Source organism: Tasmannia lanceolata, unplaced genomic scaffold (genome assembly GCF_043159265.1).
Source record: "Tasmannia lanceolata isolate RefF3 unplaced genomic scaffold, GAP_Taslan_0.1 ptg000044l, whole genome shotgun sequence".
NCBI classification, from domain to species: domain Eukaryota; kingdom Viridiplantae; phylum Streptophyta; class Magnoliopsida; order Canellales; family Winteraceae; genus Tasmannia; species Tasmannia lanceolata.
In genome coordinates this window covers 4,228,454-4,242,414 of record NW_027518721.1, presented here as the reverse complement: position 1 = coordinate 4,242,414, position 13,961 = coordinate 4,228,454, and the positions used below count along the sequence as shown (strand labels likewise).

At 39.9% G+C, this 13,961-nt stretch overlaps 1 protein-coding gene across 2 annotated transcripts in view; it reads left to right on the top strand.

Annotated features, from left to right (window-relative positions):
- LOC143863637 (nuclear pore complex protein NUP155-like) overlaps window positions 1–13,486 on the top strand; it is a 58,037-nt gene extending 44,551 nt beyond the window's left edge. For both annotated transcript variants that reach the window (XM_077374361.1, XM_077374360.1), the window contains exons 11-13: window positions 11,145–11,363; window positions 11,887–12,215; window positions 13,057–13,486. In XM_077374361.1, the coding sequence (XP_077230476.1) occupies window positions 11,145–11,363; window positions 11,887–12,215; window positions 13,057–13,174 (666 nt within the window). In that variant the 3' untranslated portion in view covers window positions 13,175–13,486. The remainder of the gene's footprint in view (window positions 1–11,144; window positions 11,364–11,886; window positions 12,216–13,056) is intronic.
- Window positions 13,487–13,961: the final 475 nt, after the last annotated feature.

Genomic DNA, 13,961 nt, shown 5'->3' with positions numbered 1-13,961 from the left:
CTCGATTCGGATATCCCTCTCCCTCGGGTCGTCCTTCCAGATCCTACTCCTCTTCTTTTTTCGCAGGTTCTTGAGTCGAACCCTTTGTCTGATCCTTCATCATCCTTATAGGCTCCTCCGGCTAGCCGTCCTGTTACTCGCCAGATCTACCAGATCTATCAGCGCCGTTCGAAGTCTGGAGCCCATCCTCCTCAACCCGCGCCATTACTCTCTCAACCGGAGATCCCGTCGTCCTCCTCTCAGGTACCTCTTCTTCCCTCTCATACTGCTACTTCAAATTCTCCCATTGCTTCGCGTACTCGCTCTCATTGTAGTGATCATCCCATTTCTTCTGTTTTTTCCTATGATACTCTCACCCCTCTATTTCGAGGTTTTGAATCTTCCTTGTCTTCTGTTTCTTTGCCAGCTGCTCTTGATCATCAGGGTTGGTGTGCCGCTATGGATCTTGAGATGGAGGCCCTGCATGCCAATCATACATGGGATTTGTTTCCCCTTCTTCTTGGGGCACGGCCAGTGGGTTGTCGCTGGGTTTATGCTGTGAAACACTTACCTGACGGTACCGTCGAGCGCCTTAAGGCGCGGCTGGTTGCCAAAGGTTATACACAGACTTTTGGCGTTGACTACAACAAGACCTTCTCTCCTGTTGCCAAGATACCTTCCGTTCGGGTTCTTATCCCACTTGCCGTGAACCAAGGGTGGTATCTGCATCGGTTAAATGTCAAGAATGCCTTTCTACATGGTGAGCTTACTGAGGAAGTGTATATGGAGCAACCTCCTGGGTATGTTGCTCAAGGGGAGATGTCGTCCTTAGTATGTTGGTTAAGGAGATCTATATATGGCCTCAAGCAGTCCCTAGAGCTTGGTTTGGCCGATTTAGTGATGCTATCATGCGCTTTGGCATGAAGCAATGTGCTATTGATAGTATATGTTGATAGTGATGCTATTGATAGGAAGTGTATATTTAGTGATGCTATCATCCCATTTCTTTAGTTACCACTCCGCTGCAGGTTGTGTGCTATTGATAGTATATGTTGATGACATTATTCTTACAGGCAGTGATGCAGTAGGGATACAAAAGCTGAAGACCTTGCAGAAGGAATTTTCAACCAAAGACCTGGGTCGTCTTAGGTATTTTCTTGGTATTGAGGTTGCCTATTCTACTTGAGGCATCTCCCTCTCCCAGAGGAAATATGTTATGTACCTTCTTGAGGAGACAGGCCATCAATCGGAGTGAAACTTGCTTCTGTTCCCATGGACCCAAATGGAAAACTTCTTCCATAAGAAGGAGATTTATTAGAAGACCCTGGCAGATACAGGAGGCTAGTTGGCAAGCTCATATACCTTACAATCACTCGTCCATGTATATCATTTGTTGTTGGTGTTGTCAGCCTACATATGGGGTCTCCTCGTACTTCACACTGGGCAGCAGTGATTCAGATTCTTCGCTACTTGAAAGGAGTGCCAGGTAAAGGCCTCCTATTCAAGAAGATGGGCATATCAGAGTAGAAGGCTTCTGTGATGCAGATTAGGCAGGTTCTCCTGCAGACAGGCGATCCACCACTGGATATTGTACCTTTGTGGGAGACAATTTAGTGTCATGGAGGAGCAAGAAACAAGACATAGTTTCCATGTCCAGTGCCGAATCAGAGTACAGAGCCATGTCCCATACTAGTGGAGAGCTTCTTTGGTTGCGTTCTCTTCTATCAGAGATTGGTTTTCCTTCATCCTCTTCAGCTCGGCTTTATTGTGATAATAAAGCTGCGATTTATATAGCCACCAATCCTGTCTTTCATGAGAGAACCAAGCACATAGAGGTTGACTGTGGCTTCATTCGCCAGAGAATACATAGAGGCGAGATTCAACGTTTCCTTCACTCGATCTCTGGACCAGCTTGCAGATGTTTTCACTAAGCCCTTAAGTAATGCTAAATTAAATGACAATTGTAACAATCTTGGAATGTATAATATATTCATTCCAGCTTGAGGGGGAGTGTTAGAAGTTAGTGTATTAGCCTTAAGGGCACCGTTGTCTTTTTGTATGGTCTCTCCTTTATATATGAATACATTAGTGAGGGGGAGCACCCAACTCGCTACACTCTTTCCTTCTTCTTCTTCTTCTTTTTACTCTTCAACAGACTTTAATGAAGCTGAGGTCAGAGCGGTGCTGCAAGGGATCAGGTTTGTAGAGTGGTGACCTGTTCCTGTTGATAGTGGAAGGGGACTCCCTGAATGCCATTAGGTGGCTTCAGGAGAGAAGTCCCTATCCTTGGAGGTTCGCAAATTTTATAGAGATCCATCACAGGATTAATGGATCCTATCCTTGTCACTGAATAAGTGCAATATATGTTTAGATATCATGGCCCTCTTCCGACAAGGGTAGAATGCCTGGTCGAAGGTCCAATACAATAGGTAACAGGCGTGTTCGTTTTGGCTCCCGAGCGCTTGTGACTCATAGCACAGGAAAGGAACAGGCCAACCAAGAGAGATATAAGGAGGAAGGGCAGTGTAGTGGTAACAAGCTTGTTTATGAATGGGCACCAGTTCAAGCTATCTTCTAGAGAAAGGGCAAGAAAAGGTATTCGCAGGTGCAGTAGTTCAAGACAGGCTGGTAAGGGCTTGGCTTGACCGTTTGTTTTCTCCTCGGGTGCCTTAGAATCCACGTCGATGAAGGGAATGGCAGTTGACTTGTAGATTGCTTGGCTTTCTTACCCCAAGACAGCTTAGTTACTAAGCGATTGTCCATGTGGGACTTGAGCCTCTGGTGGAGTGTGGATGGCACTGCGCCTGCCACATGAATCCAGGGCCTTCCAATGAGCGTGTTGTAGGCTGGCTCGATATCATGAACTTTAAAAGTAATGTTGAAAGTATAAAGGGCCGCTATCCACAGGCAACTCTATCTCTCCGTCCACTTCAGTTTACAACAGGCCAAATGGTGAGACATTCAAATCCAACTGTAGACATTCCCTCCCCGCTCTTACTTTGATCGACTTGCCTCCACAACGTGTTTTTTGAGAGAAGAGGTCAAGGGGCTAAGTGACTCTCGAAAGTCGTCTTTTGTATCGCTGACCCTGAGAGAACAAGCCTATGGGATGATCCTTCCCCAGCTCTCTTTGACCTACCCGAGGAATCTTTCCTTTATCATAGGGGTGGGTGGATGAACCAGATGCATATGGGGTCTCTCCAAAGGAATTCTCTATGTCAAAATGTCAGATACCAATGACGCTAGCCGTTTAGCCCTCTCAAGAGTGGACTGTGATCTCTTGGAGCTCTGACTTTCTTCCGCCTCGATTTTGTTCTCTCATCTTTCATTCTCAATATTAATATTAATTTACCTTAGGTCAAAAACAAAAGAAGCAGAACTATAAGCACTATCTGTGGGGCATCTTTAATGAATCCTTATCAGGCTATATAATTGTCAAACGTGATTCCAACACCGGGCTACAAGACATTACCCGGGCCCCTGGATATTAGCTATGTGGTTATTAGAGTTATATGATATGTGCAGAATTGTTCCAACAATAGTCAATGAAGGATTCTCCACACCTCCCTCAAAGACCTAGATTCTCGTGCAGGCGCACATTAGCACAATAGCACATAGGTGATGTACAAAGTTCAAACAAAGCATCAGACCAGATGGGGCAGTTGGGGTAGTTTTGTCTGTGCCTGGATTTGCAAATGAACTTGCCCAAGTGGCAGTGCAGTAGACTATCCTAAAACTTCAAGAAATAAAAGCTGCTCACATGAACAATGTCAGGCTTCACAGACATTTAACTACTACTACTACTAGAAATTGCAAATGGTAGAACAATGAAACACGACAAATATATATTCTGAGCATTCTAGGTAATGCAACACCCAATTTTGTATCAATGAAGTCGATATCAAATATCATGGTCCTAAGTCCTAAGAAAATACAATGAATGAAAACAAACTGAGAAGGTTTTGTGGTGAACTACTATCTGAAGAGAAGAGAGCTTAGGATAAGGAATTACATCATCAGAAGGATCAGATAGTGCCTTAAGAAGGGTGACAAAGATCTTATCCAGAAAATATATGACCTGCTCCAAACACAAACATGAACGTTAAAACCTTCCTCATGAAAAATCAACACTTGAAGATATAGAAAGGAATAATTGCAACAATAAGATAAAGAACAGTTATGGATCACTATGAAAGACTATTTAAAAACCTATGGCTATATATCCATCTGAAGTTGAGTGCTGACAGAAGGATTGCATTTAGGAAATTTTTGAGCAACAATTTTGTGAAAAATGTTCCTTTTTCAGTGGAATAATATAGCTTATATCAACATAATTTGGTCCAAGTCAAACTTACTAATGAAATACAAATTCAAAATGGCAAAGCTCAAACCAAGCAACAGTTAGCCAAATACCTCTAGAGGTCCACCTCATGCAGCTTATAACATTTATGTGATATATATGTAAGCCATTTGGTCAAAATAATTAGGCAAACAATCATATGTGTATACCCTTGGCTGATATTCACACCTGTGCTCATACTCTACCTAGAGGGATTGCCTGACGTGGGACCAAATCTGAGTGCCCAACCAATTATATACAATTTATCGAAAATGTCTTGCTTGCTGCGGGAGGTGAATAGCGACAATAGTTGAATTACAAGATGTCGAGGAGGCATGAGTGGTGATGGTTTATCTTGAGGCAGATGTCAGCAGTTCGAGAACACTTATCTCAAGATCGTGACCTTAGAATAGCACCCAATTTTCTAATTCAGAAGAATTCTATCAATAGATCTTTGATAGAATCCAATCGAAAATACAGGTTTGTACACTCCTTTGCCCCAACACCTACTTCGTCAGGTTTGTACACTCCTTAATCTAGCAAACCTGATCCCTTTCCCCATTGTATACTTTCCAGAGCATCACTTATATGGCCGTCCTGCATCAACTTGGTATCGGAGCTTTCATGTATAATGATCTTTCCATACCCATCCTGCATTAGCAAGTTTTGTCAACCGGCCAAATTCAAGTTGTTCATGTCTAGAATTGGAAGGGGATATGAATTGACTGAGCTTTGTTCATTTGGAGCTCAATTATTGTAACAATTGATACAACAAGATTTACATATGATTTCAAATGTTCCCATACTAAAAAAATGAGAACTTTTTCCTACAACACAATCATTTTTGGGCATAAATAGGGGTTGAGCCTATAGCTCAAATGGTCAAGACTTAGGTTTTCATGCTTGAGGTATGGGGTTCAATCCTAGTTTACCGATAAAAAAAAAGTTTGGACATAAATAATATTGTTCACAATTCAAGAAATATTGACAAATGGTGCCATGTTCGTGGTTTTAAATTTTCACCGAAACCGAGACAAAATGACCAAAATGTATCCATTTCCATCCCCACCGAAATACATGAAAAAAAGGTTTTCATGCTTGAGGTATGGGGTTCAATCCTAGTTTACCGAAAAAAAAAGAGTTTGGACATAAATAATATTGTTCACAATTCAAGAAATATTGACAAATGGTGCCATGTTCGTGGTTTTAAATTTTCACCGAAACCGAAGCAAAATGACCAAAATGTATCCATTTCCATCCCCACCGAAATACATGAAAACAAAGACTCATAATGAAAGCAAATATATAATTGTATTAGTGGTATACTATATAAGTATGGGTTATATAATTATATTTATGTAAACTGCATGAGAAACATGGAGTATGAATTGGGTTTAAATATTTACATGAATTACTTGTGAAATGTAGTATGTATTGAATTATCAGACATGTGCAACAACACTTGTCACTAGGTGACGCAGCACCGTGAAGAAAAAATGAGGAAAGAGGAGAGAAATAGACGAAAAGGGGATAGAATTAGAAGAATAGGGGAAGAAGAGACAAAAATAACCTGAAGAAAGACGAAAATAACATGAAGAATAGACGAATTTAGGGAGAGAAGAGAAGAAATCAGAAGAGAGAAGAAGAAAACCAGAATTAGAGGGAGAAGAATCTTTATTCAATATCAATAATCATCAAAAGTTTCCAATAAAGCTGTAAAGAGGCCTAGATATAGGCCAATAAACAACCTAAAAGATAGAAACCTACTAAAATAAGACTTCCTAAAATACTAAACACCCTAATTCTAAATAACATGGAAAATAAAAGCCTAAACACTAAATAACATGGAAAATAAATGCCTAGAAATCTAAAGGGCAAATATGCCTCTTATTTAGGCCTAAGATTTGGTATCAGAGCCAAAGATCCAAGCACCGTTGAACGACTCGAGTCCCCGATTGATCAGCGAATCGCCCTGAAATTCAGTTCATTCATCATCTTCAAGACCCTAACATCCGCCCTAACAGCCCACCACCACCTCTAATACCCTCTTTCACCATCTAAAATCAGCTAAACCTAGAAAACCAGATTTTTGATTTTTGGTTTACCGATCCAATCACCACCTCTAATACCCTCTTTCACCATCTAAAATCAGCTAACCCTAGAAAACCAGATTTTTGATTTTTGGTTTACCGATCCAACCCAGCCAAACCTTAGTTTCTAGGCGTCTCATCAAACCTACAAATCAGTCCCTTTTCTAGGTTTTAGTCAATCAAAACCCATTCCTTTGTTCAAAACCAGCAGAAACCCTACCCCAAAATTCCAACAGAAGCTTCAAAAACCTCTCTTAGTTTCACATTAAGACCCACCTCCACCTTCGAAAACCTCTCTTTGTTTCACCTTTCCCAATAGAAGCCTGAGAAAATTAGTTGCTGCTGCTCCTCCCTGCTGATTCCACCTTCCAAATATCAGTTGGCGAAGTTTAGGCAGAGATTGCGTAGCTCAGATTCGGAATTTACTTTCTTCTAATCTTTGTTGGCCTTATCCAAGCAGCTATAAAAGATAAAAAAGGTAACTAGAAATCAATACAACTGCCGTGTAAACCAAGTTCCTTCTCTGAGAAGGAAACCAAGATATAAAAGGAGATTTGGCATCTTCTATAGTAAGTTACCTTTTTATTGGTGACCTACACTCACCAGTCACAACAGTGGTATTCGGTTACCAGCAAAAGGCAAGAGCAAAAGATAAAGAAAGTTGCCCTCTTAGCATAAGGTGTAACGAGTCTTTCAAAGATATATAAAAGGTAATTTACTTATCTTTATTCACCCCCCTCAATTTACCTTAAGTACACCCCCTCCATATTACTTTTAGAGCTTTAAAGCCATTAACTTATAGCTCCTTGTTTCCCCTGGACACCCCCATTCAATTAAGTCATTCACGTGAGTTGAGTATGAAAAAGAACAAAAGAAAAGACTTTTATCAACCCCTACTTTTCCCCTGGGCACCCCGCACCCGCACCCCTTCCCAATTAGGAAAGGCCAATTTGACCCCCCTTTTACCGCAGGCACCCCCGCAGAAAAGAAAAGAACAGAGAAGAAAAAAATCAGAAAAAGAAAAAGAACAAAAAAGTCTCTCTACTTTCTCTCTACCCCATCTCGTTTTCTTTCTCCTCGTCCGAGCCGTTTCCGCTCAAAATTGGGTTTTGCCATCAACACGAAAGTTGTTCATGACAACTTTTAGAGTGCTTCCAGCCTATTTTTAGCAGCAGATAGCAGTCTTCAGCACAGTTTCAGGAGTCATCTCAGCCGTTGATCGCTCCCCTTCTTTCGATCATCAGCTTTCACTCATCCGATTCATATCCACGACAGACATTGCGCTTCTTTCGACATGCCAGATAGATCAGACAGTTGATTTCAGTTTTTGACATCGATCCCTATGCCTCCACCATTTATTTCATATTTTGATGGGTACGACGAAAGCTATTGGAATGGAAGCGCACTCCCTTAAGCTATTATAAGGATGCATGTTTAGAGTGGATTGATGCTCTAAACGCATATCATGAGTACAATGGCCATGATCACCAAGCGACTATCTACTGGGCTAAAGAAACTGTGCGACGACAAGCCCGATGTTCATGGGACCACATGGAAACATATCGTCGTAGAAGAAGCGAGCCTCCAATCTGTCATTGGAAGGATGCTCGTGAATTTTTTTTATGATTCTTTATACGCTCCACTATCTACGGAGACTGAAGCGTGAAGAAGCTGCTCGACGAGAAGAAGCAGCTCGCCGTGAACAAGAAGCAGCAGCCCGTTGTGCACGCGAAGTTAAAATTGAAGTTGAGAATTTAGAGCGTCGCATGCGTGAGTCAGATTTGCAGAGCCACTCCACTACTTCATCCGTCTTACCCGTTGCTGATATTCTTACGGGTACAGATGCTAGTATTGATGAGATCATTGATGTTGAGCCTTTGATTCCATCAGATTCAGACTATGAGATGGACGATCCAGAGTTACAGACTCAGTTGATTGCTGACATCGACATCATTGCGCATGATGCTTCTGAGATTTCTGCCGTACCGATTGCCAATCATCTAGAGAGTGAGCTTCACTCTTCTGTGGCAGATATTGTGGCAGATCCACGTGAGGCTGATCCATTGCCTGAGTCCGAGCAGAGTGACCAAATCGTTGAGGCATTACCAGAGCATACACAGTACAAGCTGATCATTGAGGATGCCGATTCCATATCATTACATGAGCACACTGATAGCATTGCTTCTCCAATAGATGCCCCGATCAAGATGATTATGGAGGTCGAGCCCGCCGATTTCAGTGCACAGATGACCATACTGCCCATAGCTGTTTTGCCGATCCAAGAGTACGCTACGATCTTCCCAACTAGTTTACTTCTCCAGCGCAGATTCTGTTCGCATGAGTCTACATGGGCACTTTCTTCCCTCTTCTTCCGTCGACCTTGCAGATGCTTCACCCGATTGTCTCGAGCGTTAGACATTATGATTGCTTCCGCCGGATTACGCGTTCTACTACTTCAGTGGATTGCTTACATCTTTGACCCAGGTGGACTAGAACTCGAGGGCGAGTTCTTTTTCAATCGGGGGAGAATGATGCAGATTTTAGGCCTAAATAAGAGGCATATTTGCCCTTTAGATTTCTAGACATTTATTTTCCATGTTATTTAGTGTTTAGGCTTTTATTTTCATGTTATTTAGAATTAGGATGTTTAGTCTTTTAGGAGTTCTTATTTTAGTAGGTTTTATCTTTTGGGCTGTTTATTTGCCTATATATAAGTCTCTTTATAACTTTATTGGAAACTTTTGATGTTTATTGATATTGAATAAATATTCTTCTCACTCTAATTCTAGTTTTCTTCTTCTCTCCTCTGATTTCTAGGGGTGGTTAGTCGGTTATAACCGAACCGAAATAATCGAAATTTGATAACCGAAATAATTTCGGTTATCAAATTTCGGTAACCGAAACCGAACCGAAACCGAACCAATTAAAAATTCGGTTATTCGGTTATAACCGAATAGTGAGAGAAAAAGAGGGAAAAAAGAAAAATCTTGGTTTCGATCGGAGGGCTAGGATCATCCAATTGAAATGATTTTTTGAGCACAACCTAATTAAGTTGTGATCAATCAAATGGACGGTTTTGATCATCCTTTGGAGTGCCCATATCACACTTTTTTTTGAAAAAATAATGGTTTTTATCATAATTTCGGTTATTTTGGTTAACCGAATTTTTTTTTGAGATAACCGAAACTGAAACCGAATAACCGAAGCCAAAAAAAAAAACCCGAAACCGAACCGAAAAGGGAAAAAACCGAACCGAACCGACCGAACCAATTCGGTTCGGTTCGGTTATTCAGTTTTAACCGAGTAATGAACACCCTACTGATTTCTTCTCCTCTCCCTAAATTCGTCTATTCTTTCGGTTATTTTCGTCTCTTCTTCCCCTATTCTAATTCTATCTCCTTCGTCTATTTCTCTCCCCTTTCCTCAATTTTTCTTCACGGTGATGCATCACTAGGTGTCCAATTTTGTTAAACCACTATGGCTGGCTGTCTTGCTTATGTGGTTGTCTATTAGTGTGTATTTGTGCTTATTCTACCATTTTCGGAAGTTTCCTCTTAATATACTATCATTTGCATACTTCCATGATTTGAAGAAATTACCAACCGAAGCCGAAAAGCTTCTGTTTCCATGGGGACTGAAACCGAAATTTAAAACCTTCATCATGTTTCAATGATCTATCACTATTTAAATGAAATGGAACAGTTTTTCTATAACTGAATAGGAAATTCACGAATTAGCATAGTGACTTACAGATTAACAGACCAACCAAATAAAAGGGATGTGTCCTAGAAAGGGAAAGCTAGCGGGCACAGACACATCTCCCCAGACCCCTCTTCTCCCAAATACCAACCTTATCAGCAACAACATTTTTCTTAGCTACCAGAATATTTACTTCTGTTTCATTGTAAACTCTAAAATCCCAAATATGATATTAGCAACAGAACAGCAGCAGTGCACACAATACTAAAGAGTTATAATGTTCCATTTGTTGATTTTCTGACTCTTCACAAGGATCCATTTGGTTGCCACCATAACAGTGTTTTACTATGAAAAGAAAGTAAAATGATGTCATTTTTGTTGCCATGCTCTGTTCATTCTACTTGCCTTGTCTTCCGCTAATTTTCTAAATAATAGCCATTTTGAGTTTCTCTCCAATCAAGTGGAAAGGGAAAGTAAATTCAATTTTTACTTTGATTTTACTTGTTAAAGGACTTCATTTTACTTTTCTTCTACTTCTACTTAACATGCATCCAAATGGATCCTTAGTGTCCGTTTGGTTGCCACCGAAATAGTGTTTCCTTGGGAAAGGAAAGTATAATAACATCATTTTACATTTCCAAGGGGCAATTGTTTGCCATGCAGTATTCACTCTACATTCCTTGTGTGCAAGGAAGTTTCCAAATAATAGCCTTCTGAGTTTCCTCCTAATTCAAGAGGAAAGGGAGAGTAAATAGGACTTTTGCTTCTGTTTTTTTTACTTTGAAAATGAAAATGATGTCAATTTACTTCCCTTCTGCTTCTACTTAATGTGCATTCAATCAAACACTTACGGAATTGTTACTTCCCGTTACCTAAATAGCTCATTCGTCTAATAATTTCAGGCTCTGCGGTGGGGTCATCCCATCCTAGGGATTCATTTCTTTCGAATAAAATTTTAGTCGCCTTTCAAAAAAATGTTATGGTTTAAATTGTTATTGTTAATTAATGTTTTTTCACGCACTTGCGAATCTGCCTAGGTATGCTTGGAAATTCTCCACTTTGCAAACTATTCTGGGGACACTGATAGCAGTATTGTCCGAGAAACCTGGGCCAGACTTCTTGATCAGGCTCTTTCAAGAGGCGGTGTGGCCGAGGCTTGTTCTGTTCTGAAGAGGGTTGGCTCCCAGTTTTATCCCGGAGATGGATCATGCTTACCTTTAGATACAATATGTCTTCATCTTGAGAAAGCAGCGCTGGTAACATAATGTTTGTTTTTTCTGAGAGTATATTTACTATTATTTGGGATAGTTTTTGAATCTTTGCCTCTCAAAAAGTCTGCTTTTCTTTTTAGTAAAGGTAGCTATTTTTTTTTTCAAAAGTAATAGTTAAGAAATTGTTACATCATGGAAATTGATTGGTTATTGTAACTTCTTGTTACAATTGCTGTTACTAGCATGGTTTTAAATTTCGGCCGAAATTTTGGATTTTGGTTGGGACTGAAACTGAAATCATAAAAATCCGAAATTTCGGAAATTTTGGAAAATTGTGATTTTTTTAAATTTTTTCCAATATTTCGGCCGAAATTACCGAAATTTCGGTACATTTTGCTTTTTTTTTTTATACCAAATTCCGGTGTTTCGGCCAAAATTTCAGTCTCGGCTATGTCAGAAACCGAAACTGAGACTGAAATTTAAATTCTTGGTTACTAGTACTACTGCTTTCACTTTTTTGGATTCCTGTTATTATAAACGTGTTTGATAAAGTGACTACTTTTTACAGGAACGATCAGTTTCAGGGGTTGAACTTGTTGGGGATGAGGATGTTACGAGGGCTCTTCTTGCAGCTTGCAAGGGCGCTGCAGAACCTGTATTAAGCGCTTGTGACCAATTGCTATCAAATGGAGCTATTTTGCCATCACCAAATCTAAGGCTGCGTCTTCTCCGGTCAGTCCTTGTAGTCCTTCGTGAGTGGGCCATCTCGGTTCTTGCACAAAATATGGGTACGAGTGCCACCGGAACTTCCCTCATTCTTGGTGGAACATCGAGACTGGAGCAACCCGCTGTCATGAGTCAAGGGATTCGAGACAAACTCACAAGTGCAGCAAATAGGTCATTGTCATTCCTATTTTTATCTGTTTCCATAAATATACTTTATTTTGCCTACTTTCTAAAGGAGGATCAGGTTATTCTTATTTCCAAACCTTCAGAGTTCATTTGATATCCAAGGGAAGTCTTCATTTTGTTTTTCTGTAGCGTCCATTTATTCTTGCGAAATTGTAAAAGTCTAACGTTTTTTTATGTTGTCTTAAATGAGAAATAACTTTTGTGAAAGTTTAGCACAAAGTTTAGTTTTAGATAGGATAAACTATGTATAGTTTAGGCCACTGTTTGAATGATTCCACGCCTAGCCTTCATCATACTTAGTAGAGCCCTTTTCAATCACACCAGGACATGTGGATTACCTTTCCTTGTTATGCTTTTTTGCACTTTGATAAAAAAATATCAAGGTTAAAATTTACTCATGTAGATTGATGTGCCTTAGCACCTACACGTGCCACGTGTATCCCTTCGTTCTATGGAAATTAGTGACTTCTTACAACACTCTGGAGATGAATATCTATTTACTAGTTATTACAATGCTAAGCTATTGATATCATTTTATTTCACCGATGTGATTATTAGTGAATTCTTACAACACTCTCGGGAAGAATATGTACTTACTAGTTATAACAAGGCTAAGCTGTTAACATCTTTTTATTTCACCAATGTCATTTTTTATGAAATTAGTGAATTCTTACAACACTCTGGAGAAGAATCTGTACTTGTTAGTTATTACAATGATAAGCTATTGATATCATTTTATTTCGCCATTTTCATTTTTATATTTTTGTTCTTATTTTCCTTGATTTAATAAACATGCCCAGTTTCATGTTGAATTTTACAATGTCAGGTATATGACTGAGGTGCGGCGGTTGTCCCTTCCTCAAAGCCAGACTGAGGCTGTCTACCGAGGATTTCGAGAACTTGAGGAAACACTGTTGAGTCCCTACTCCTTTTCGCCCTTTTGACAGCCCCTCACTCTTGTGTATCATGTGTAGATTATCTTTTGTAAATTAGCTCAGCTAGTGTTTATTGCGTGCATGAGCTAATAAAGTTGTTAGTTATGTCTTTAGTAATCTTCAAAGAAATTCTATACTGACAGTTCACAACGTCGAGACTTGCGGTTTACGAGGACGAATGGTATAATTTTTACGTGTATTGGGAGAAAGCGTATTGGCCGGTCTCTTTTGCAGCCAAATTTTTCATAAAACCAGCGAAGTATCTCTCTTTCAATATTGAGGTCTTACTGACTGATACGTTAATGGAAAATATTGCTAAAATCGTTCAGTAAGTGCAATAAATATGAAAAGCAAATGTTTTGCATATATATATATATATATATATATAGAGGAAAAGGATTGTATGCTCAAGTGTACCAAGCTTATGGTACGCTCGAGTGCCCAATCACATATGGGCCCACTTTGTTAGGATGATCCAAAGCATTCATTTGAAAGGCCCTATCATAGATAGAGTGTGTACCAAAAATCAGCTCCATAGGATCATCTTAACCCATCCATTTGTGGAGGGTAAAATGGACAGACCGCAAATCTGCTCATTTTTGCCCTCCACTTTTGGAGGGGTTAGGATGATTCAATGAACCTGATTTTTGGTACACACCCTATCTATGATAGAGCCTTGCAAATGAATGCTTTGGATCACCACAAAAAATGTGGGACCCATGTGACTGGGGCACTCGAGCATACCATAAGCTTGGTACACTCGAGCGTACAATCATTTTCCTTTTATATATATATA